Below are 20,703 nucleotides of genomic sequence, written 5' to 3'. Positions count from 1 at the left end.
TACTCTGTCTACCACACCCTTTGAGAGTAGAAGAAGAAATGGGGAAAGGCTGAGTCTCCACAAAAATTATTCCTATTTGCCAAGAGGAAGGTGATGGATGGAGGAAGAGTAAGAAATCATGAGCCATTCTTGGGCCAGGTAAGGACCTCACATTTCTAGGCTTCTAGTCCTACAAGCTTCTCTACGCTTTTGACCACGACGTAGCTCTTGACATGAAACAGGAGGTTTCTTCACTCTTATGGGACTGGACAGACATATAAGCCAGTAGATAAAGCACGGGTGGGAAGGGCTGTGAACGAATACCTTAACACAAGGTTCTGTGAGACCATATGGCAGGAGTACCTTCTTAGAAAGAATATCCACAGGACATGCTGTCTTAGTAGATTCTCAAGTTCAAGTAGGAGACTGTGGCATGGTGAGGCACAGGAAGAGGTGTCACAAAATGTGGGGGTGGAGGAGGAAGGGATCTGGGCTGAGAGGTTGTGGCTAAAGCACAGTGTGTGAGGATGGTATCAGCCTGAGAGGTGGACAGAGGCCCGATCAGGAAGGGTCCTGTAGGCCACGCTAAGATGTCTGGACTTTATTTGGAGGTAAAACAGTGACATGCCCAGATCTGTATTTCAGAATGTTCAGTTTGTTTGCTTTACGAGGAAGAGAGTGGACAGGACAAATCAGAGGGCCATGGTATCAATTGTAAGCCATATTTAAAAAATCACTTCTGGAAGGATGGCCTTCACTGTAGTCTAGGTTAATCATTCTGACCAATCACTTGACCTGTTATTAAGAAGAAGAATTATTAAATGCTCCAATTCAAAAATTTCTCTTTTTCTTTCAAACTGTCAGTCTAGCATCACAAAACGAAAACAACTATAGACAGGAAAGACTCTCAATTTCTGAAATCATTGGAAATAAGTCCATAGAAAAGCTATGAGTCATTAAGCTATTGGCAAAGTGTGCCACGGTGAATTCTTCAACCCCGAGATTATCAGACTCACTGACAGGGAACGCATTGCCAAGGTAACTGGCCTGAGAGTCTCCTTGGAGACTGAACGCAGCAGCTTTTGCGTGGGTTGCAGCAGTCTGGAAAACAGGTGATCGTGGCCGTGCATGAGTCACACCATTAAAGGAGCTGTTTAAAACGTAAGTACCTTCCACTAGATACACACGCGCAAGCACACATTGTGTATGCATATAACAGCCGGCCCTACACAAACAAGTAGAATGCACAAGGCAAAAAGTAGCCTAGAAACCAGCCAACTCCTTCAAAACACACAGGGAAAAACCTGTCCACTTAGGAGGGCTGTAAGTCACTTTCCTTGGTCTTTTGTCTGAGCATTTCATGGTTGACAGGCTGAGTATCTGCTGGTTTCGTTCTCTGCTCATCACTGAACTTCTTCCGAGGTGCACGATCTGTGGAGAACAGCGCTCAGGCGTGGACCCACGGGCCGTGAAGGCGAAGCAGCCACATCTCCTGGCAAGGCTACTGGGAGGGCAACCTAGCACGTTTTGTATCTCTGGAGTTCTTAGGGTTTTGTTTTGAACCATTTTGACTTTGCTTCCCTTAGAAATAGATTTGAATTTAGTTAAAGGAGAGAAGAAATTTAGTAATTGTGTAAGGAGAGAAATGGAATTAACACAGACAGTGGGAATGCTTTGGTAGGCCCCATCGATTCCAAGCCTGCATTGGTATAGGTTTCACTCTAACATTCTGTTCTAGGAGGAGAGGGAAGCAGGGAAAGAGTGATGGGAAACAGGCAGAGAATAAGTATCTTTCTAAGCCCAATTATCCTTCCTGAAATTCTTGGATTTAAAAAGCATCATGTAACTCAACTTGCCTAACATAGGATTCTATTAATACCACATTGCCAAGGCATGCGAGGGAGTGTTCTACATTCCTGAATACATTTTCTGAATCCTCCCAAGAGACCAAGCATATCATGAACACACACCCCTACAGAGCTAAAGCCCTAAGAGGCACTAATTTTGGAAATGGCTGTTGAGGTTAGTAAATACTGATTCTAGTGTAATTTCAGAGGAATAACCTATTCAGAGGGTAGAAGAGGCATCAAGTTTAGCTAATAGAAATAAAGGAATTAAGTTAGTAAAATCAGAAGCAATGGTACACAAGTGAAAACTTAGCAAGGAGAATGAACAGAAGCACCAGAGTGAGAGTAGCCGGGGCACAGGACTATCTTACCAGGTGGACATAAAGTCTTCCCTTACAGCTACGCTAAGCATCCTGTGCCCCCAGCATCTTTAGCAAAAGGCCCCCATCTTAGGGTAATAGAGTCATGATGGCAAATACTGAAATCAAACAAAGCAATCAATTTCTAGAGGCAGAACTATGACCAGGGGAATTGTACTGGAAAATCAAGCAAGACTGAGAATCGTATAAAATCATTAAGCTCTAAAATAACATGCCTAAAGCCATCTTCGATCCAATGTACAATGAGAAATCCTAGAAAAATGTGCATGTGAATTATTTTCTCCATTTAAAACCTATTCTCAAATTCCTGACATCAAGTGATCCGTCTGCCTGGGCCTCCCAAAGTGCTGGGATTACAGGTGTGAGCCACCAAGAGACCAGCCTAGCCAACATGGTGAAACCCCATCTCTACCAAAAATATAAAAAATTATCTGGGTGTGGTGACGCATGTCTGCAGTCCCAGCTACTCAAGAGGCTGAGGCAGGAGAATTGTTTGAACCCGGGACGCAGAAGTTGTAGTGAGCCCAGATCACGCCTCTGCACTCCAGCCTGGGCGACAGGGTAAGACTGTCTCAAAAAAACAAAAACAAAATACCTATTCTTCAGTCATGTGGTTAAGAAATGCTTTGTTTTTCAGTGACTGATTGAAATCTACAACCTTTATTTTCTAATATGTATGTGTGAGCACTTTCAGTGTGTGTTTGTGCAATGCATTTTCCTAACAATCTACAGTCAAATTTCTGATGTACACAGCCCAGTGTTCTTAACTGTATGATGACTAGAATTAGCAGCAACTATTCTAAAAGCAAACAAACCAGTTTAAAGCAAATGTATGTCAAATATTTACTACATGCTAGACACTGCGCGATCAAAAATAATTCTACTTACAGCAGTACTTCCTAGATTTCAAAACTGAGTGTTTATAATAATTACATTATAGGCATAACCTTAAATACCCACAGGTAAACCAGGTCATATGGTTGCCCTACAGATGAGAGGGATTCCTGGAGCTGATGGGGATTTCTGGGTGGCTGGAGCCATCCAGGTTTAAAGAACCGTGAACTTGAATCCCAGAATGCCAGGCACTCACTGAACCTAGCTTTTCTGACTAATGAACAATGGTATGTTTTAAGCCTATCCATGTTGGGCCTACAGACTCATTTTGCCTTATCCCGCTGACTAGGGACTTATGTATGTATGTATGTATGTATGTATGTATGTATTTATTTATTTATTTCGGAGTTTTGCTCTTGTTGCCTAGGCTGGAGTGCAACGGCACGGTCTCAGCTCACTGCAACCTCTGCCTCCCTGGTTCAAGCGATTCTCCTGCCTCAGCCTCTCTAGTAGCTGGGATTACAGGCACCCGCCACCACGCCTGGTTAATTTTTTGTATTTTTAGTAGAGATGGGGTTTCACCATGTTGGCCAGGCTGGTCTCAAACTCCTGACCTCTAGTTAGGTTTTAATTACTAACTGGCATAACTACCATGAGCCTCTCCCACGTTTCTGGCACTTAAAAACTCCAGATTTTTCCCTTAGAAAACTACTCAGAAAAAAGTTTAGCTAATTAGTTTTCCCTTGCTTATGAAGTAACAAATACAGTCTTCATAGTTTTTGTGGTTCTGGTGGTCTTCGTGCTATTCCCTGCCAATGCTAGCACGTGGGGGTGGAGCAGGGGTCAGGGAGAAGCACCCCCGACAGCTGGCAGTACCTGGTTGCCACCAGCGAGGCTGCGGTGTCCCCTGGTGAACACAAACAAGTTCACCTGTTAACATCAGATGAGGACTCACCATGAATGCGCTGGAACAGGATGAAAGCCAATCAATGGCCACGCCTGAACAGAGGTCTTCTTTTTTAAAAGGGCTCCGTATGACCACAAAAATGAACAAATGTCCCTCTCCCCTAGGACTGACTCCCACTTCTTCTTCTATGACAACTCTAGCTCCCATCTGTTGGTCCTGCCTGCTAGAAAAAATTAAGATGCCCAGTGCTAGAATTGCGCCTACTTTCTGACAGCACCCAATCTTTGAACAGAACGCTCAATTTATAACCCATTCTAAGTCACCTAACTCATGCTAAAATCCTATAACAACCCCTCCTAACACCCTTTTACTGTCCTGTGGTTTCCCATGGTGGACAGGCTCCCTCACATAAGAAGTTACTAAAATGAATCCTGTTAACTTCAGGTGTTCCTGGAGCTCTGTGGCTGATGGGCATTGGCAGTCTTTTAAGAGTATTTTCTCATTCGATCTTACAAAAACATCAATGTGTTTTGTATTACTGATATTCTATACAATATTATAGTAATTACCATAAGAAATAGTATATTAATTATTTTATAGGATATACAAACTTAGGGTGGTTCAGATCTTTGTCCAAAGTCACACGCCAGTAAGGGGCAACGTGTGGGTTTTAACCCAGGTAATCCAACAAAGATAATGTAGTTGAGCCAATAGTGATTAAACATCACTCTTGATTGTGTCTTAGGAGAAAATATGCCAATAGAAACATATTCCAACTCTGCTATACCAGCTGTCTGTGTTAGGATGGAGGGAACTGGATGGGGAGGGGGAGGACTTAGCACTAGAAGAGATCAGACCTCTGGTCACTGATGGGTAAAGTGAACACATGACCTAAACCAGAACACCTTTGAGAGTGAAGGAGGGTAATTATAATTATTACACAACAGGTATAATCTGGGACTGTCCCAAGCAAAGCAGGTGGCATGGGGGCCTTAAAGATGGGGTCACTGCAGTTGGTGCTAGAGCCCTCAGTTAGGATGGTAATCTGAGTGCCAGCTCCACTGTTCCAACACTCCATGGTCAGGAAAGATGCGGACCTACGCAGGGTACAGCAGGAGCTATTTACATCCATCTGCTGTGGGACTCAGCCCTCCTGAGCAGGGGGAAGCCCAGACCTGCTGCCTGCCTAGCCTTCCAGGGTCCAGGGATGGGAGAAATTTGAGGGTGGGGGGTAGAGAAAAAGTGCTATTTCTTTTTGGTTTATACTATCCATGTATTAAATAGGCCTTTTCATTTTTAAAAATAAATTTTATTTGCATATTTAAGGTTTACAACATGACGTTATAGGATTTATATATATTCTAAAATGGTTACTATAGTGAAACAAATTAACATATCCATCATCTCACATAGTTACTCATTCCCTCCCACCACCCATCCACAGCCCAGTGGCAAGAGCAGCTGTAAGCTACTCATTTAGCAAAGATCCTGAATACAATACATTATTAATAACTATAGTCCCCATGTTGTACATTTGATCTTTAGACTTATTCGACCTACACATTTGCTACTTTGAATTCTTTGGCTTATATCTCCCTATTTCCTCTCCCCGACCCCAACCCTGGTATCACTATTTTATTTTCTATTTGACCTTGAAGTGCCTCAATAAAGAGAGCTTACTTTGGTCAAAATATAGAGGTGACTTACAGGAACAACAGAAGAATTGATGAAGAAACCATTTGGCAACAACTTCTAAGAGTAATTCTAAGCTTAGCTTAAAAAATAATCCTAAATTTCTGAGAAACCAAAAGCCAAACAAATTAAAAGATGAGTTTCTGCAATATTTCCAGCAAAGTGAGACACCTCATTCTTGCCTACAACTAGACTATTTCTCCCAACTCGTTCCTGCATTTAAAATTCAGCAAGTAAGTTTTCTGCATCATCAGATGTCCTAGTTACAAATGGATGATAGTTTAATGTCTTTCACAATTCAAAGGGCCCTTCAGAATTGTAATGTGTTGAAGAATTTTGCAATTCATGACATATGTAGCTGGTAGAGACTTTTCATCCCATGTTGAAAGTCTGGTGTTTTATGATTTGGCTTTACTACAGGTACACAGGTTGTCTCGTTAACGACTGCACGGAAAGATGGAGCAGCAGGCATCACCTAAGTCAACTCAGATATTAATTGATATGCAAAAACAAAAAGTAAAAGTCAGAGTAACGTGCTCTTTTCAAAGCCAGTTGTGTGAGCTCATAGGCTCTAGAATGTCAGAAGAAATAGAGATAAATTACACAGTCCAACGAGGGCAGCACGGTTTGATGAGAAGAGTCACGCACCGGGACACAGCTGAGATCTGGCCGAGACAGGACCGGCTCTTACACCAACTAGCACTCAGCCCAAGATTCTTCCCACTCAGCTTCATGCTCCAGGAAGCAACTGCTCTCTGTAAGGTATTGTGTTCCCATTGTCACAGCAGAAAGTTATATACTCTAGTAATGGTATTTGGTTATTTGAATTGTGCCAAATTTCAGAATATATTCCTTAGTAAATACCAGTGTTGAGTCCCTATAATCTTATAATCCATAATTTGAAGCGATGCTGTAGACAAAGGTTATTTCAGAAGGAGACCACCAGTAAAGAAAAGCGGCAATGGTTAGGGCACTTACTTTATGGCGGCTTGCAGCTTCTCACACAGGACGGTGAGTACAGAGACAACATCATCACAGAGGGACTCTACTGTTGACCCTTCAAAACAGAGGAGGTTATAGGCATGAGACATCAACAGAGGGCATGACAAGTTCCCTGAACCGTCCTTCCCATCCTCCACTTTAGATGGTTTTTGAGACTGAAAAGATGATTTTCAGATGTGGGGAAGCCCTTAGGCCACCAAAGTGATGATCACAGAAATGATAAGAATTAAGTGTAATTATTCCTTTTTTTGTTTTTTGGAGGCAGAGTCTCACTCTGTCACCCAGGCTGGAGTGCAGTGGCACCATCTTGGCTCACTACAATCTCCGCCTCCCAAGTTCAAGCAATTCTCCTGCCTCAGCCTCCCAAGTAGCTGGGATTACAGGCACCTGCCACCGCACCCAGCTAATTTTTTGTGCCTTTAGTCGAGACGGGTTTCACCATGTTGGCCAGACTAGTCTCGAACTCCTGACCTCAGGTGATTCACCCCCTCAGCCTCCCAAAGTGTTGGGATTACAGGCGTGAGCCACCGCACATGGCCTATAATTATTCTTTCTAAAGCAAGACACTCAAAAAGATAGTCCCAAAAGAAAATAATAGATTGTTTTTTATTATCAATAAAATTCACACTTACCAAAGGGAAATTAGTAATTTCAAAAACGTCATGATAGACAACAATTTTCTTAATATTTAGGCCATGTGTGTATTCCTTATTCTCACCCTTGAATTTCTGGGTCTTCTGAGCTGATTAGAATAGTATCCCAGAGAGATAAAATAAGGCAGCATGGGAAAAGATGGGCTTTGGAACTAAGAAATCAGAGAAAAATGGGGCGAAATAATTTAGCCAGATCTTTACCTACTTTATTTGTTGAGCATCTGCAGGGCACATGGTCTTTGTTGATACTGGAGCAATAGTTGATGTCGGAAAAATAAAATTTCCCTCTAAATGTGCTCTAGTTTCCAGAAACTAGAACCAAAACTCCCACAGAAGCATAGTGGGAAATTTGGAATCTGTTCAACTACACGTCAAAAACTGCTGATTGTGTGAGTTTGGGCAAACTTCAGTTTTTCTTCTGTCAAAAATGGGATAAATAATACTAATTTCACAGAATTGTCAGGCTACGTGAAACAGCAAGTCGAAGCATTTGTTCCCTAAAATAAAAACCTGTAAAGGTCTTTACAAATGTGGCTCTAAGTATCTGATGAATGTATAAATGAATGATGATGGTGACGTCAAGGAAGATGGAGAGAAAATGGCAAGTGTGTAAGAGAGAAAGTAAAGTTGGAGGAAGGCAGGGAAAGAGAAATAAATGGCTGTTCCTCAGAATTAAGATCTTAAATGCAGCAATAAAGAAAAGAAATGATAAAACATAGTTTAAGATTAATAAAACCCACACAAGTAGTCCTTAAGCTCAATTTTAGATAAACGTTAAATGAGTCCCTCTGTCAATTTTTTACTATTATATTTTTTAGAGCTATATTCTTGACCAAGAAGATGCAGACCCCCTTTTTAGTTTATAAAATCATCCCACATTAAAGTGAAGCCTTTATGAGAACACCATAGCCAAAAAGAAGAAAGGAAGATGGAACATCTTAGCGCATGTCACTGAGAGCATCCAACTGAAAAGGGCACCTTCCAGTCTGTGGCCCAAGAATGTAGCATCATGGGACTGAAACAATACACTCTAGTGATGCTTTAGAATGTGACTTAAGGCGTGTCTCTTTCTCATTTCTTTCAAATACTCTTCCTCTCCTAGTTGTGGCTGGTAAGCTGTTTCTCTCCCTTTCATTCTCTCCCTTTTTTTCCCCTCCTCCTCACCTCCATCTCCTTCTCACTATTATTAACTGGCAAATATAATAGAAAAGCAGATTTTTCCAATATTTAAAAAAATTACTCAGTCTGAATTTCAATTTTTTAATCAGATATTATTTTTGCATACTTTCAGAAACTAGTATCAAACCTGTTTTTAAAAATTAAATTGCTGGTTAATTATATATGTGGACTTCTATATTTTTTTCTTTTCCTGTGGGTCAGAATGAAGGTTCCTTAACTTGATTTCAGCTGATCTTTAAATTGGGTTGTCTGCAAGTGGCCCTGTGAGATGACTCAACATTCTTGTCAAAAAATTGGTATTTGACAAACACAATTCTGGTGCAGTAACACTGTATGCCAATCAGGTTTCTACAATCTTCTATCCAGTTATTCTCATTTTAGCAATTAAACCTGACTTCATGGAGAATGAAGTAACTAACAAAGCCAGCCTGCAAATCAGAGGTATGTGAAGTGTTAATACCCCTCACAGAGTTGGATCAGGAACAGGTGTGGTTGGCATAAGTGAATGCAGGAACAGAAGAAAGACAGCAGCTGATTAAATAATGCCACCTAAGGCAAAGCCAAGCACAACCTCCAAGAGAATGGTAAAACAACCCGGGAGCTCCTAGACATCTTTGTACCCCTCACTCCAAACACTCAGTAGGCATTCTCACAGCTGCTTTAAAAACTGAACTAGTACAAATCAAATGCAATACCTTGATTCCCGAATTCCTGTGGGACATCTGGGTTTTCAATTATCTAGTAAGGGAGACACACACACACAATTAGGAGATTCAGGCAAGAAAAATCCTGACTCTTTGACGCTGGGAAAATTCTAGGACACAAAATGGCTTCTGGAGCGTCCTGGGCTCAGCTACCTTACCTGAGCACACACCCCACCCACCAGCTCTTGAGAGCATTTCATTATTCATGGTGTTTATGAGAAAAATTATTATCTCTGGAACTGAGCTTATCAGTTCCCAAAATAATTCATTCAAGAGTGTCCACGCAAACGTGTGGACATGCCTCGTGGACACGCCTCGTGGACACTTCCTGGAAGTTTAAACCCTTTGGTGCACTTAAACTCCCAGGATTCCAGGATGCTGGGCTGTGACCTGGGGCAATGCCTGCCTAAAGAGGTGAGTTAATTTCACTCAGAGAACAACCTATTCCAAGGCTACAGCTGACACTGTGCATGGCCCCTAATAAATACAGACTCTTGGCCATAAGCAGGATTAGGTTCTTGGACTTCAAAATAACTGGTCAGAATCTCCATCTTTGTATTTGATGCGGAGCATTTTAACCATACCGAGCCAGCTGCTCTTGGCTAGGTACATCCAGAACTATGAGGGCAGAGACAGAACCATGAGGGAAGGGAAAATAGGAAGGAAAAGACATTTACAAATAATCAGACTTACTTCCCATTGCAGGGATAACTCAGCGACTACTGAGCAGAGACTAAGAAGGTGGCACTTTATTCTCCCTATCTCTTTGCACCAAGAGATGATAAGGAGGTATTTTCATACCAACTAATTACCAGACATGTAACTCATCCCATGGTGCTGATTTAATTTTTAAACTTGTTACAGGCACATATTTCTACCATTCTCTGTTCATTAATTTGCAAGCTCAGCTGCTTCCACAGCAACTTTTGTGAAATGTTATGTCAGTATCTACAGCTCAGAATGGCTAAAGCCAAGTTGAGAACAACACTTTCTGGAGGAAACACATTTGAGTCATATTTAAGGGTAGGAGAATCCCTCCATCCTTCAGCCCCAAATATTTAAATGTAGCAACTTTACTTTTTGAAATTAGTAATTTACAACTTAACAATAGCTTAGGTTACGTAAAATAATTCAATAATAAAGCTGGATAATATGGAGGATTTGTGATGACAAAAAATCAAAATTATCATCTGTCCTGGGGTGCAACTGGGGATAAACATTAGGTTGAAGATACACATCCTGCTAGTGATTTTGGCGTTCTACATTATTTATTTTCTTTCCACTGCATTTAGCCTTCCTAATTTTGAGGTGGCCCATGATGTCTTTCCAGTTGATAACTGAAATGAGTGACTGAGGCAAGTATCTCAATCAATCGAAGTTTATTAAGACCGCTTTTGGGCACACCTGGGAAAAATGCGAGCCGTGACTGTCTGCACCTGTGGCTGTTTTTCCTGAAGAGGCTTTCAGGAGGTTTTACATTTCAGGAGGTTTCTACATTTCCTTAGAGGAAGGAGGAAGGCATGTAGGAAGAAGGACAGGTAGGCAGTAACGCAAATCGTTACATGCTTGTGAGATTTTACTTAGTGCCCAGTAAATCTAAATTTACATAAGGTGAATGTTTGAAGAAAAAAATGGGAGTAACAGAAGAATCAATTATGCAGATATCTCTGGGTAAATAGAAGAATGATGGATCTTGTCTTTAAAGATGGGCTTGTAATCAACATTATCAGTGTGGAATCAAACAGACTTTAGTTTTAGGAGCTAGACTTAGATTGCGGATCTAAAGTTACAATAGGCATGTCCTTGTTTATGGGAGGCCAGCAAAGTTTGACTGAAGAGTGATCTGTGAGGGCAGTCATTTGGGTATGCCTGAGGCCTCTTACCCTTCTGAGGTGGTCTGGCTAATGCATAACGCTAGTAGGAGCAACTTATTTGGAAGAGGGTGTTACATGACTCAGCCTCCGGGCTTAACCTTCCCGTTGGCATAAAAAATTGGGGGGGGTCTGAGATTTTTAAAAATTTTCTTTTACACAGTGATAGGCTGTGCTAGAAAATACGCACAACTTCCCAAGGGAATGCTCAGTGTTCCCCAGGGGAATACGTGACCTCTTCAGAGCAAACCTCTCCATTCCTACAGATGATTCCACTTTAAGAGCTTTAAAAAAATACTTAAATTCTTATGTGACAAAACTTATGTCTCCCTCCATTGGATATCACAAACGCTTCAAATACCAGCATCCTGAGAACGATGTTTTCTGGGACATGGAATTACATCTCCAGGGACCACATGAATAATAGAAAGGAAATAACAGGAAACACCAATTTTCCACTTAATTTGAGATCTTGCCTCCGGTTGGGGTGAGTCCAGATGGTCCACAATGAGCAGGACCAGAAGGCCTTATTAGCCACATAATACCCAGGATGGAGACAGACAGCCTCTACAGTATCAACTGCACCTCCACAGCCATACCTTTGCCATTCTTATAGAAGAGCAGTATGAACTAAAAGATTGGGATATTTGACTTGAAACCTAATACTCTCCTACTTAAAAATTTTAAAATAAGATTACATGAACTCATATAATTGAAAGCACTTTGAAATTACAAAGTTTGATTTAAATGTTTCATTTAAAATATTAAGATATTATTAATATAGTGTTTGGTCATATTGCCATTTAGCAAGGATGAAATATGAGTGTATATTATAAGATTTCTCAACATCTTAGATTTACGTCAATTAAAAACTTTTTCTCTTAATATGTTTTCTATTTATGTATTTTAATTTCTTTTAAACTAAATACTCCCATACTACCTATATCCAAAATTCTACTTTAAATGAAATTGTTTTTAGCAAGGGGTAAGCTAAAGTAACAAAAATATCTCAAGTTAAAACAATTTTTAATAGAAACTGGGAATTGGATACAGCAAACAGAAAAGAAAAAAAAAATCAATATTTGCTTTTTTCAGAATAGTGTTGTTTTCAACACTGGCTGCCAGAGCACATATTAAGTGAGAACTTGTACTGGCAGTCAGCTAGGAGACCAGGGGTTTACTTCGGGCTCCTTCATTGATAAGCTCATTCATTTTAGATTTCAATTTCATCTTTCTGGGCTTCACCTTCTCATCTGTAAAATAAGGAAAAAAGAATTTGACTAGATCATCTCTAAGGTTCCCCTCAACTCCGTGATTTTCTAAAAATTAGAAAATATTGAAATTAAAAATTACAAATAGTTGAAGTTAAATAAGAAATCCTAATTTTTATAAAATTAATTTTGGCGATATCTGGGTCTGTAACTGAGATTTTCTTTTCTTTTTTTTTTCTTTTTTTTCTGAGACAGAGTTTCACTCAGTCGCCCAGGCTAGAGTGCAGTGGTGTGATCTCAGCTCACTGCAACCTCCACCTCCTGAGTTCAAGCAATTCTCCTGCCTCAGCCTCCCACGTAGCTGGGATTACAGGTGTGCACCACCACACCCGGCTAATTTTTTGTATTTTTAGTAGAGACGGGGTTTCACTATGTTGGCCAGGATGGTCTCAAACTCCTGACCTCAGGTGATCTGCCTGCCTCAGCCTCCCAAAGTGCTGGGATTACAGGCGTGAGCCACCACGCCCACCTGTAACTGAGATTTTCTATTTGAACAAATAACGAATGTCATTTCAGAACACTCCTTGTAGATTTCAAAAGGATTTTAATCTAAATTATTACAGAGGCAGATTTTAAAACAACACAAAACACCAATTTTGAAGAGGAATCACTCTCTCATTAACATTCCCAGAAGATAATACATATAAGGAGCCAATTACATTTACATTTTCCCCTGGAATGCTCATTTTAGACAATCTGTTCAAGTTCAGAGCAAAAAGCTCTAATGGGCTTTGATGATAGAGAGAAGACAAGTTAGTTCAGTTTCACCCTGAAGGCCCCAGCAGGTGAGGGAGGTCTCCTGCCACCATCTTTTAGTTAACAAAGGGAAACATACCCAACCTCAAAGCATGTAATAAATTATACTCATTTTTCTTAATTTCAAATTTACTTCCAATATTTGTTAATGTATCACAATATTTCTAATACAAATTTTCAGTATGAGAAGTTTTAAAACAATGATTAAAAAATAAGTTTTAAAACAATAACAAAAAATCACAGAAACTGAGGAAAAGCAATTCTCAAAGCTTTGGGGTGAAACAGGCAAACATCTAAAGAGCTTAATGTATACAAATAAATGTTCTTTTAAAACAAGCAGGCCCTTCCTACTGTTTTCAGGAGGCAGGCAGCCCTGGCAGGAGGGGCCCCCAGGTGTGGGATACACAGACACCACCAGGAAGGTGATGAACGTGGGGGTGTCACAGACTCACCGTATTCTCCTGCCTCTGTCGTAACTGTAAAGTCAAGTCACTCAGCATTTGACTGAGAGTTGCCCGCACAGCAGTGTTTATGCTACGCTGGTGACAGCTGCTTATGTATGTCTCAATGCATACCTGTTAAAGAAATAAGACAGCAACACACATGTCTGCAGGTATCAGCTTATTACCAACATTCTTTGGGATTAACCAGAGAGGATATCAAATCCCTCTTAGACAGAAAGTCAGCCTGATTTAGGACTGGTTATTACTAAATATATTTTAAATCCCTGGAAATTTGTTTTTAAGCATATAGGAAAAATGGTATTTCCCTAAGGAACCACTCTTACAACCTGTTCCTCTGAGCATCATAGGAGAATGCAAATTAGTGATTTTTAGATGTGCCAAATAATTCTATCTAGAATCAACTCGGGTGGCTGGAAATTAATCAGAAAAAGTTCACTTGGTGATGAAATATAACAGAATTTATTAACTCCCAGGTTGTGCAGTGTGGGAAAAGGGTTAGCAAAACCCTTTCTCCTGCTCTATGAATGAGTTTGACCTTGGGTCAACCCTCTAGCTGTGTTCTTCTGGAAATTTCATAAAGGCAGGACATCAGCTGTGTTACTAGGTAGCATGGCTTATGGCAAAAATGTTTCCAAATTCCTATGCTACATCTGAATTGGGAGAACTGTGAATCAACTGTAAATATCTGGTGGGTAGCCACAGGTTTGGGCTTCCCTAGGTGTACTGACTCTTCGAATTGACACATCCTCTGCAGGAACGATGCAAACTCTGCTAATAGAGTTGTTTCAGAAATATTGGTCCTATTTGGGACATAGGGCTTCTAGACCAAGGTGACTGCACTCACCGAGATGGCTCTCATCTCCTTGCATCTATGCTGTCATTTGAGAGCCAGAGGTTCTTCTCTAGGCTGCTGTGAGGACCCCCGGGAATAACAATGCCTAACACTGTCCTGCTTCTGTTTCCTGTCCTGTGTCCTGCAAAGTGAATATAACACCAAGGGTGGCCTATTTGGATCTTGCAAGTCTCCACGTCTAGTTGAGCCTAAAAAGACCCAGTGGTGGCTACTACATGGAGAAATCTCAAATAGAAAAAAAAAATCCCTCATTTGATAATATGCTGCTAAAAGTCATGACTTTTCAGATTTTACAGCCTCTAATTCTTCTGGAAGCCACAGGGATGGGCATGAAAATGCATGCTTTAAATTTGTCTACTTTTTTTCTCTCCGTAAGGTATTCAATTTTACAAAGCATATTTAGAGACACAAAAACCAAAAGAGGTATTTAATTTCCTCAATTATTTCTCTAGGAATAGCTCCAAGATTATCTACAATGAAAATCCAGGGTTCTCACCTACATGGCAAATTTAATTTGATGATTGACAACTGAGACGGGCAAGAGACTACATTTTAATCTTTGTTGCTGCTTCTGCTTAAGCTGGGGAATTTTCTGCCAGGCCTCATGTTATCTTTTTCTTTCTGCCATGCCTCACTATGTTTACCTAGCAGAATTAACTAGGTGAACATAAATTTTTTTTTAAAGTTTAATTTATCTCCTACTGAATGTTAATATTTCAAAGGAGCATTTGAAACTGAAAACAGTATTTGAAAAAACAAAAAAAGGCAGTTTTCTCGACCTGGACAAAACCCAACAACTCCCAAACCTACATTTGAAAGTTGGCCTAGATTAATTCATTTCAGAGTTAAAGAGCAAAAGCAAGTTATAAAGTATTTATTTTTCATAAAAGTACTTAGGGCACATGACTTTTAATTCATTTTCTCAAATAATCATGGATATAGTGGATTTGAAGACACAATAATTTATGCATGCTTAGAAAAAAAAGGTGTTTTAGGCCAGATACGGTGACTCACACCTGTAATCCTAGCACTTTGGGAGGCTGAGGTGGCTGGATTGTTTGAGCCCAAGAGTTTGAGATCTGCCTGGGCGCAACGTGGCAAAACTCCGTCTCTACAAAAAATACACAAATTAGCCGGGCATGGTGGTGCACACTTATAGTCCCAGCTCCAGGCATGGGAGGATCACCTGAGCCTGGGAAGGTAGAGGCTGCAATGAGCCGTGATATCGTGCCACTCCAGCCTGGGTGACAGAGACCCTAACTACCCCCTGAAACTACCCCCAGGTGTTTTAATCCTGAAATGCTTCTACTTTTGCATGTGATGAAGTGGTTTTAAAACTTTGAAAATACATCTAGAGACCGCACTGAATCACTTTGATGAAGCCAAGCTCTCCATCGTGCATCATTTGTACTTCATAATTTAACAGTTTTCTTTAAATCTTACATTTTCCCCAGAAATCTTTGTAACTGTTGATCTTTAAGATCTCTAAGCTCTGCCATTTTAAATTTATAGGGGAATTGTAAGCCTTAAAAGCATTACAGATGAAAGAGAAGCTATTTTGAGAGCTGAACTACACACTTAATATAAACTCTCTTGAATACTGAAACATATCACTACACAATCTCTGTTAAAAATTACATCATTCACTTTAGACTCATGAAAGAAAGTGCACGCATGAGGAATTGGATTTTATATAACGCAGTGCTGTAAACAGACAAGAACTTTCCAAATAGCTAAGGTTTTTTTTTTTTTTTTTTTTTTAGTTTTAATGCCAGCACTGTTTTTAGTGTTTAGTTGCTAATACTATACATATAACACTTGGACATGACTTATTGCAGGAGGCATTTTATTCAGGGAAAAGGTAAGCATATTTACTCAGCTAAAAAAAAAGTATTAATTTAAGAAGCCCATTTGGCTAAAGTTGGGAGTACAAAGACTGAATATGACAAAAGGTATCCCATTAAATATAAAATTTACCACGTATTTGATGCTATGGTTATCTTTAGGTACCCAGAAAGAAATGCTTTCTCAGCTATCTTGGCATCTTCTAAAGGAAAGTTTCTTACACTTACTGTAATAATATATTGGCAAACTACTAAGATTCATAGAACTAGAGCTTCCATGTTTAAACCTATTCATCGTATTCAAGACCAACTATTTTTAATGTTTTTCTTCCTCTACCTCAGGGCAGTACTAAATGAGCACATTGAATCAAAGCAGCTAAAAGAATACCATGTCCAAAAGCAGGCTGAGTTTCTGGGACAGAGCTCATCAGTTTCTTCTTTTATTCTGCCCATTATTGGTTCTACCTGCCCATGCTCTTCGCTTTCATAAAGCAGAATCAACACTGGGAAAGCCTAAGTCCTGCACCTTTGCCAGAGGCTTAAAGGGCCAAGTCAAATACCTTGTGAAAAGCCCTATAGGGACCTGATCACAGGGAACACACAAAGATGCAGGGCAGTGAGGAGGTTATAAGGGACACTTTGTGATCATTTCACTGATTTGTAAACATCCAGCTTTATAACATGCTAAACAGAACTGAGAGCAAACACAAATGGTTAATGATACAAAATAAACCCCAAAGGTAGAAGGAAAAAGAACAAGAAAACACAAGTCTGCAGGCCATACATAAGCAATAAAAGCTTTACATCACTGAGTAAGTAGACTGATAGATAATAGTACTAGGTTAAACGCAGGGAGAAATCACTAAAGCATTTAATATGAAGCAGCACATATATATATATATATATATATATATATATATATATATATATATATGCCAAAGGGATCACAAATATTAAAGAAGATGCCACAATAAAAATGTGCTTAGCTTTATAAAATACGTATGATCTTCACTTTGTTGAACTTCTCTTTCCCACCTGAATGGGGTTATTGGCACTGCTTTGTTAAAATCATGCATAATACTAATAAATTCCATAAAGAGAAGAGCTAGTATATTGTCAACTGGAAAACTTTTATAGGGATGAAAAATAATCTATGGTGATTAAAAGTAGAAAGGATCAGAGATTAAGCTATAAAAAAGCAGAAGGAATGTCCTCTATGTAGGGAAGACTATAAATGCTTCTTGAACACATTAGTACCAGAGAAAATCTTGGCTATCACTATAAGTCTAAGTTTCATGATTAATCATGCTGACAACTCAGTTGCCAGGCTATTCCTTATTCTCTCTTTCCTAAGACAGGTCAACAGGTAGGTATGTGGCAAGAGGCATGTCATCAAATGGGTTCTGCTGATGCAAACACACACACACACACACACACGGCATGAACTGAAGTTGTTTTATTATTTCTAGGAAACAGCTGTATAAGTAAGTCCGATCACCACGTTAGGTAGGGAAGTTGGCTAGTTTTCCTTTTGGATGTCAGCTCAAAAGTAAATTCTAAAAGTGCCAGGCATACCCGGAGAAATCTGATTGTGACTTGCCTCTTCCTCCTCCATGGTCTTCTTAGCTTAAGTTGGCATATTAAAATGGCTTAAGACACCTTAACCCATCAATTCATGCACCTTTCCAGGTCTACAGAAGATTGGCTGAGAACCAGTCCAAACTGAAGCAGAGACACTGGTCTGTGTGTCTTCTAACTCCAAACAACTTCTTCACAAGCCACGCAAGTAAGAGGTTTAAGGAAGGTGTGGAAATTCCTTGCCAAAGAAACAATAACTTACTTACTTAAAGCCCATCTAGCAGTAACTAGATAAAAAACAGACTCCTTGGAGGAGTCAAACCAGGATCAATAGACACTGGCACACAGGAAAGAAAGGGTTTCAGGAAGGAAAAGTGAAGCTCCTTGAAATGCGATTTCCCCACTCAACTGGTCTCAACTGGTTTGAGGTCGTGGTCCTGCTTCCTTAGCTAGTTTTCTTGCCAGGAGATGGGGTTACTCCTTCCAGTCTTACAGAGAACATAACATAACAAGATGCTTCCAAGATAAATAGATCACGGCATCTGTGTACTTTTCTGTGGGATTATATCTGAGACTATCTGTTTCTTAATTGCAGAACATTTTATTTCAGGTATGTCTCAGAAATAATGCTACCATATCAGAGTAAAAGAAGTATTGGCCGGGTATGGTGGCTCATGTCTGTAATCCCAGCACTTTCGGAGGCCGAGGCAGGTGGATCACGAGGTCAGGAGTTAGAGACCAGCCTGGTCAATATGGCGAAATCCCATCTCCACTAAAAATACAAAAAAACTAGCCAGGCATGGTGGCGTGCACCTGTAGTCCCAGCTACTCGAGAGGCAGGAGAATCACTTGAACCCAGGAGGTGGGGGTTGCAGTGAGCCGAGATTACGCCACTGCACTCCAGCCTGGGCAATAGAGGGAGACTCTGTCCCCCGTGCCCCCCCCCGCAAAAGAACTATCACTGAACATTTCAAGAGCTATAAACCAGCTCAATCTAAAAAACAGTTTAGTGACAACGAGAACTGTTAAATTAGAACCGCTGGTGGCAGGTGTTGAGTGTCAATGTTTTTTCAAGCCCCCCAGGGTAACAAGTGAAACTACTACTAACCTCCAATCCTCTGATGTGTTATATAAAATGCTCAGAAAAGACACATTATCCATATGGAAAGATACTGGAAAAAGTGGCATATTCCCTATGACCACGTGAATCTATGGTCACAAAAAAATGAAATGAATCAACACTTGAGCTATATATATAAAAACACCATAGAACAAGTATCTAACGAAATGCCTCGGTAAAGGTCCAATGGTATAAGACTCTTAAGAACTTCAGTTGGTCGCCAATATTATTATGGCAAGATTCTGCTAACATTCTCTAAGACTGATGGGGAGCCAGGAAGCAATACAGCAGACTGATTAACAGTACATGTTTGCAATATTAAAAGTCTGGATTTGAATATCTACCTGTAGAAACCTGAGCAAGCAGACTTCACTTTGCTTGGGTTCTTTATCAAGTTGTGGCAAAAATTAAAGGAGAATACATGTAAAATGCCACTTATTGCCATGCTTTAGGGACTCAGGGACCAGTAGCTATTATTATTAACCAGTATATTACAACATACCAGAATCTCTGGGACACATTTAAAGCAGTATGTAGAGGGAAACTTATAGCACTAAATGCCCACAAGAGAAATCAGGAAAGAAACTGACACCCTAACTTCACAATTAAAAAAGCTAGAGAAGCAAGAGCAAACACATTCAAAAGCTAGCAGAAGGCAAGAAATAACTAAGATCAGAGCAGAACTGAAGGAGACAGAGAGACAAAAAACCCTTAAAAAAAAATCAATGAATCCAGGAGCTGGTTTTTTGAAAAGATCAACAAAATTGATAGACCGCTAGCAAGATTAATAAAGAAGAAAAGAGAGGAGAATCAAATAGATGTAATAAAAAATGATAAAGGGGATATCACCACCGACCCCACAGAAATACAAACTACCATCAAAGAATACTATAAACACATGTATGCAAATAAACTAGAAAATCTAGAAGAAATGGATAAATTCCTGGACACATATACTCTCCCAAGACTAAACCAGGAAGAAGCTGAATTCCTGAATAGACCAATAGCAGGCTCTGAAATTGAGGCAATAATTAATAGCCTACCAACCAAAAAAAGTCCAGGGCCAGACGGATTCACAGCCGATTTCTACCAGAGGTACAAAGAGGAGCTGGTACCATTCCTTCTGAAACTATTCCAATCAATAGAAAAAGAAGGAATCCTCCCCAACTCATTTTATGAGGCCAACATTATCCTGATACCAAAGCCTGGCAGAAACACACACACAAAAAGATAATTTTAGACCAATATCCCTGATGAACATCGATACAAAAATTCTCAATAAAATACTGGCAAACCGAATCCAGTAGCACATCAAAAAGCTTACCTACCATGATCAAGTGGGCTTCATCCCTGGGATGCAAGGCTGGTTCAACATACACAAATCAATAAACGTAATCCAGCATATAAACAGAACCAAAGACAAAAACCACATGATTATCTCAATAGATGTAAAAAAGGCCTTTAACAAAATTCAACAGCCCTTCATGCTAAAAACTCTCAATAAATTCGGTATTGATGGAACGTATCTCAAAATAAGAGCTATTAGGACAAACCCACAGCCAATATCATACTGAATGGGCAAAAACTGGAAGCATTCCCTTTGAAAACTGGCACAAGACAGGGATGCCCTCTCTCACCACTCCTATTCAACATAGTGTTGGAAGTTCTGGCTAGGGCAATCAGGCAGGAGAAAGAAATAAAGGGTATTCAATTAGGAAAAGAGGAAGCCAAATTGTCCCTGTTTGCAGATGACATGATTGTATATCTAG

At 40.0% G+C, this 20,703-nt stretch overlaps 1 protein-coding gene across 2 annotated transcripts in view; it reads right to left on the bottom strand.

Annotated features, from left to right (window-relative positions):
* Positions 1 to 20,703, bottom strand: part of LOC105465707 (ARFGEF family member 3) — a 183,210-nt gene that overhangs the window by 90,705 nt on the left and 71,802 nt on the right. For both annotated transcript variants that reach the window (XM_011714278.3, XM_071096517.1), the window contains 3 exons: positions 13,528 to 13,650; positions 9,169 to 9,211; positions 6,618 to 6,696 (listed from right to left, as the gene is read on the bottom strand). In XM_011714278.3, the coding sequence (XP_011712580.2) occupies positions 6,618 to 6,696; positions 9,169 to 9,211; positions 13,528 to 13,650 (245 nt within the window). The remainder of the gene's footprint in view (positions 1 to 6,617; positions 6,697 to 9,168; positions 9,212 to 13,527; positions 13,651 to 20,703) is intronic.

This window comes from Macaca nemestrina, chromosome 5 (assembly GCF_043159975.1).
Source record: "Macaca nemestrina isolate mMacNem1 chromosome 5, mMacNem.hap1, whole genome shotgun sequence".
In the NCBI taxonomy this organism is placed as follows: Eukaryota; Metazoa; Chordata; class Mammalia; order Primates; family Cercopithecidae; genus Macaca; species Macaca nemestrina.
The sequence above is the reverse complement of the archived record's forward strand: the minus strand, read 5'-3'. Positions and strand labels throughout refer to the sequence as shown.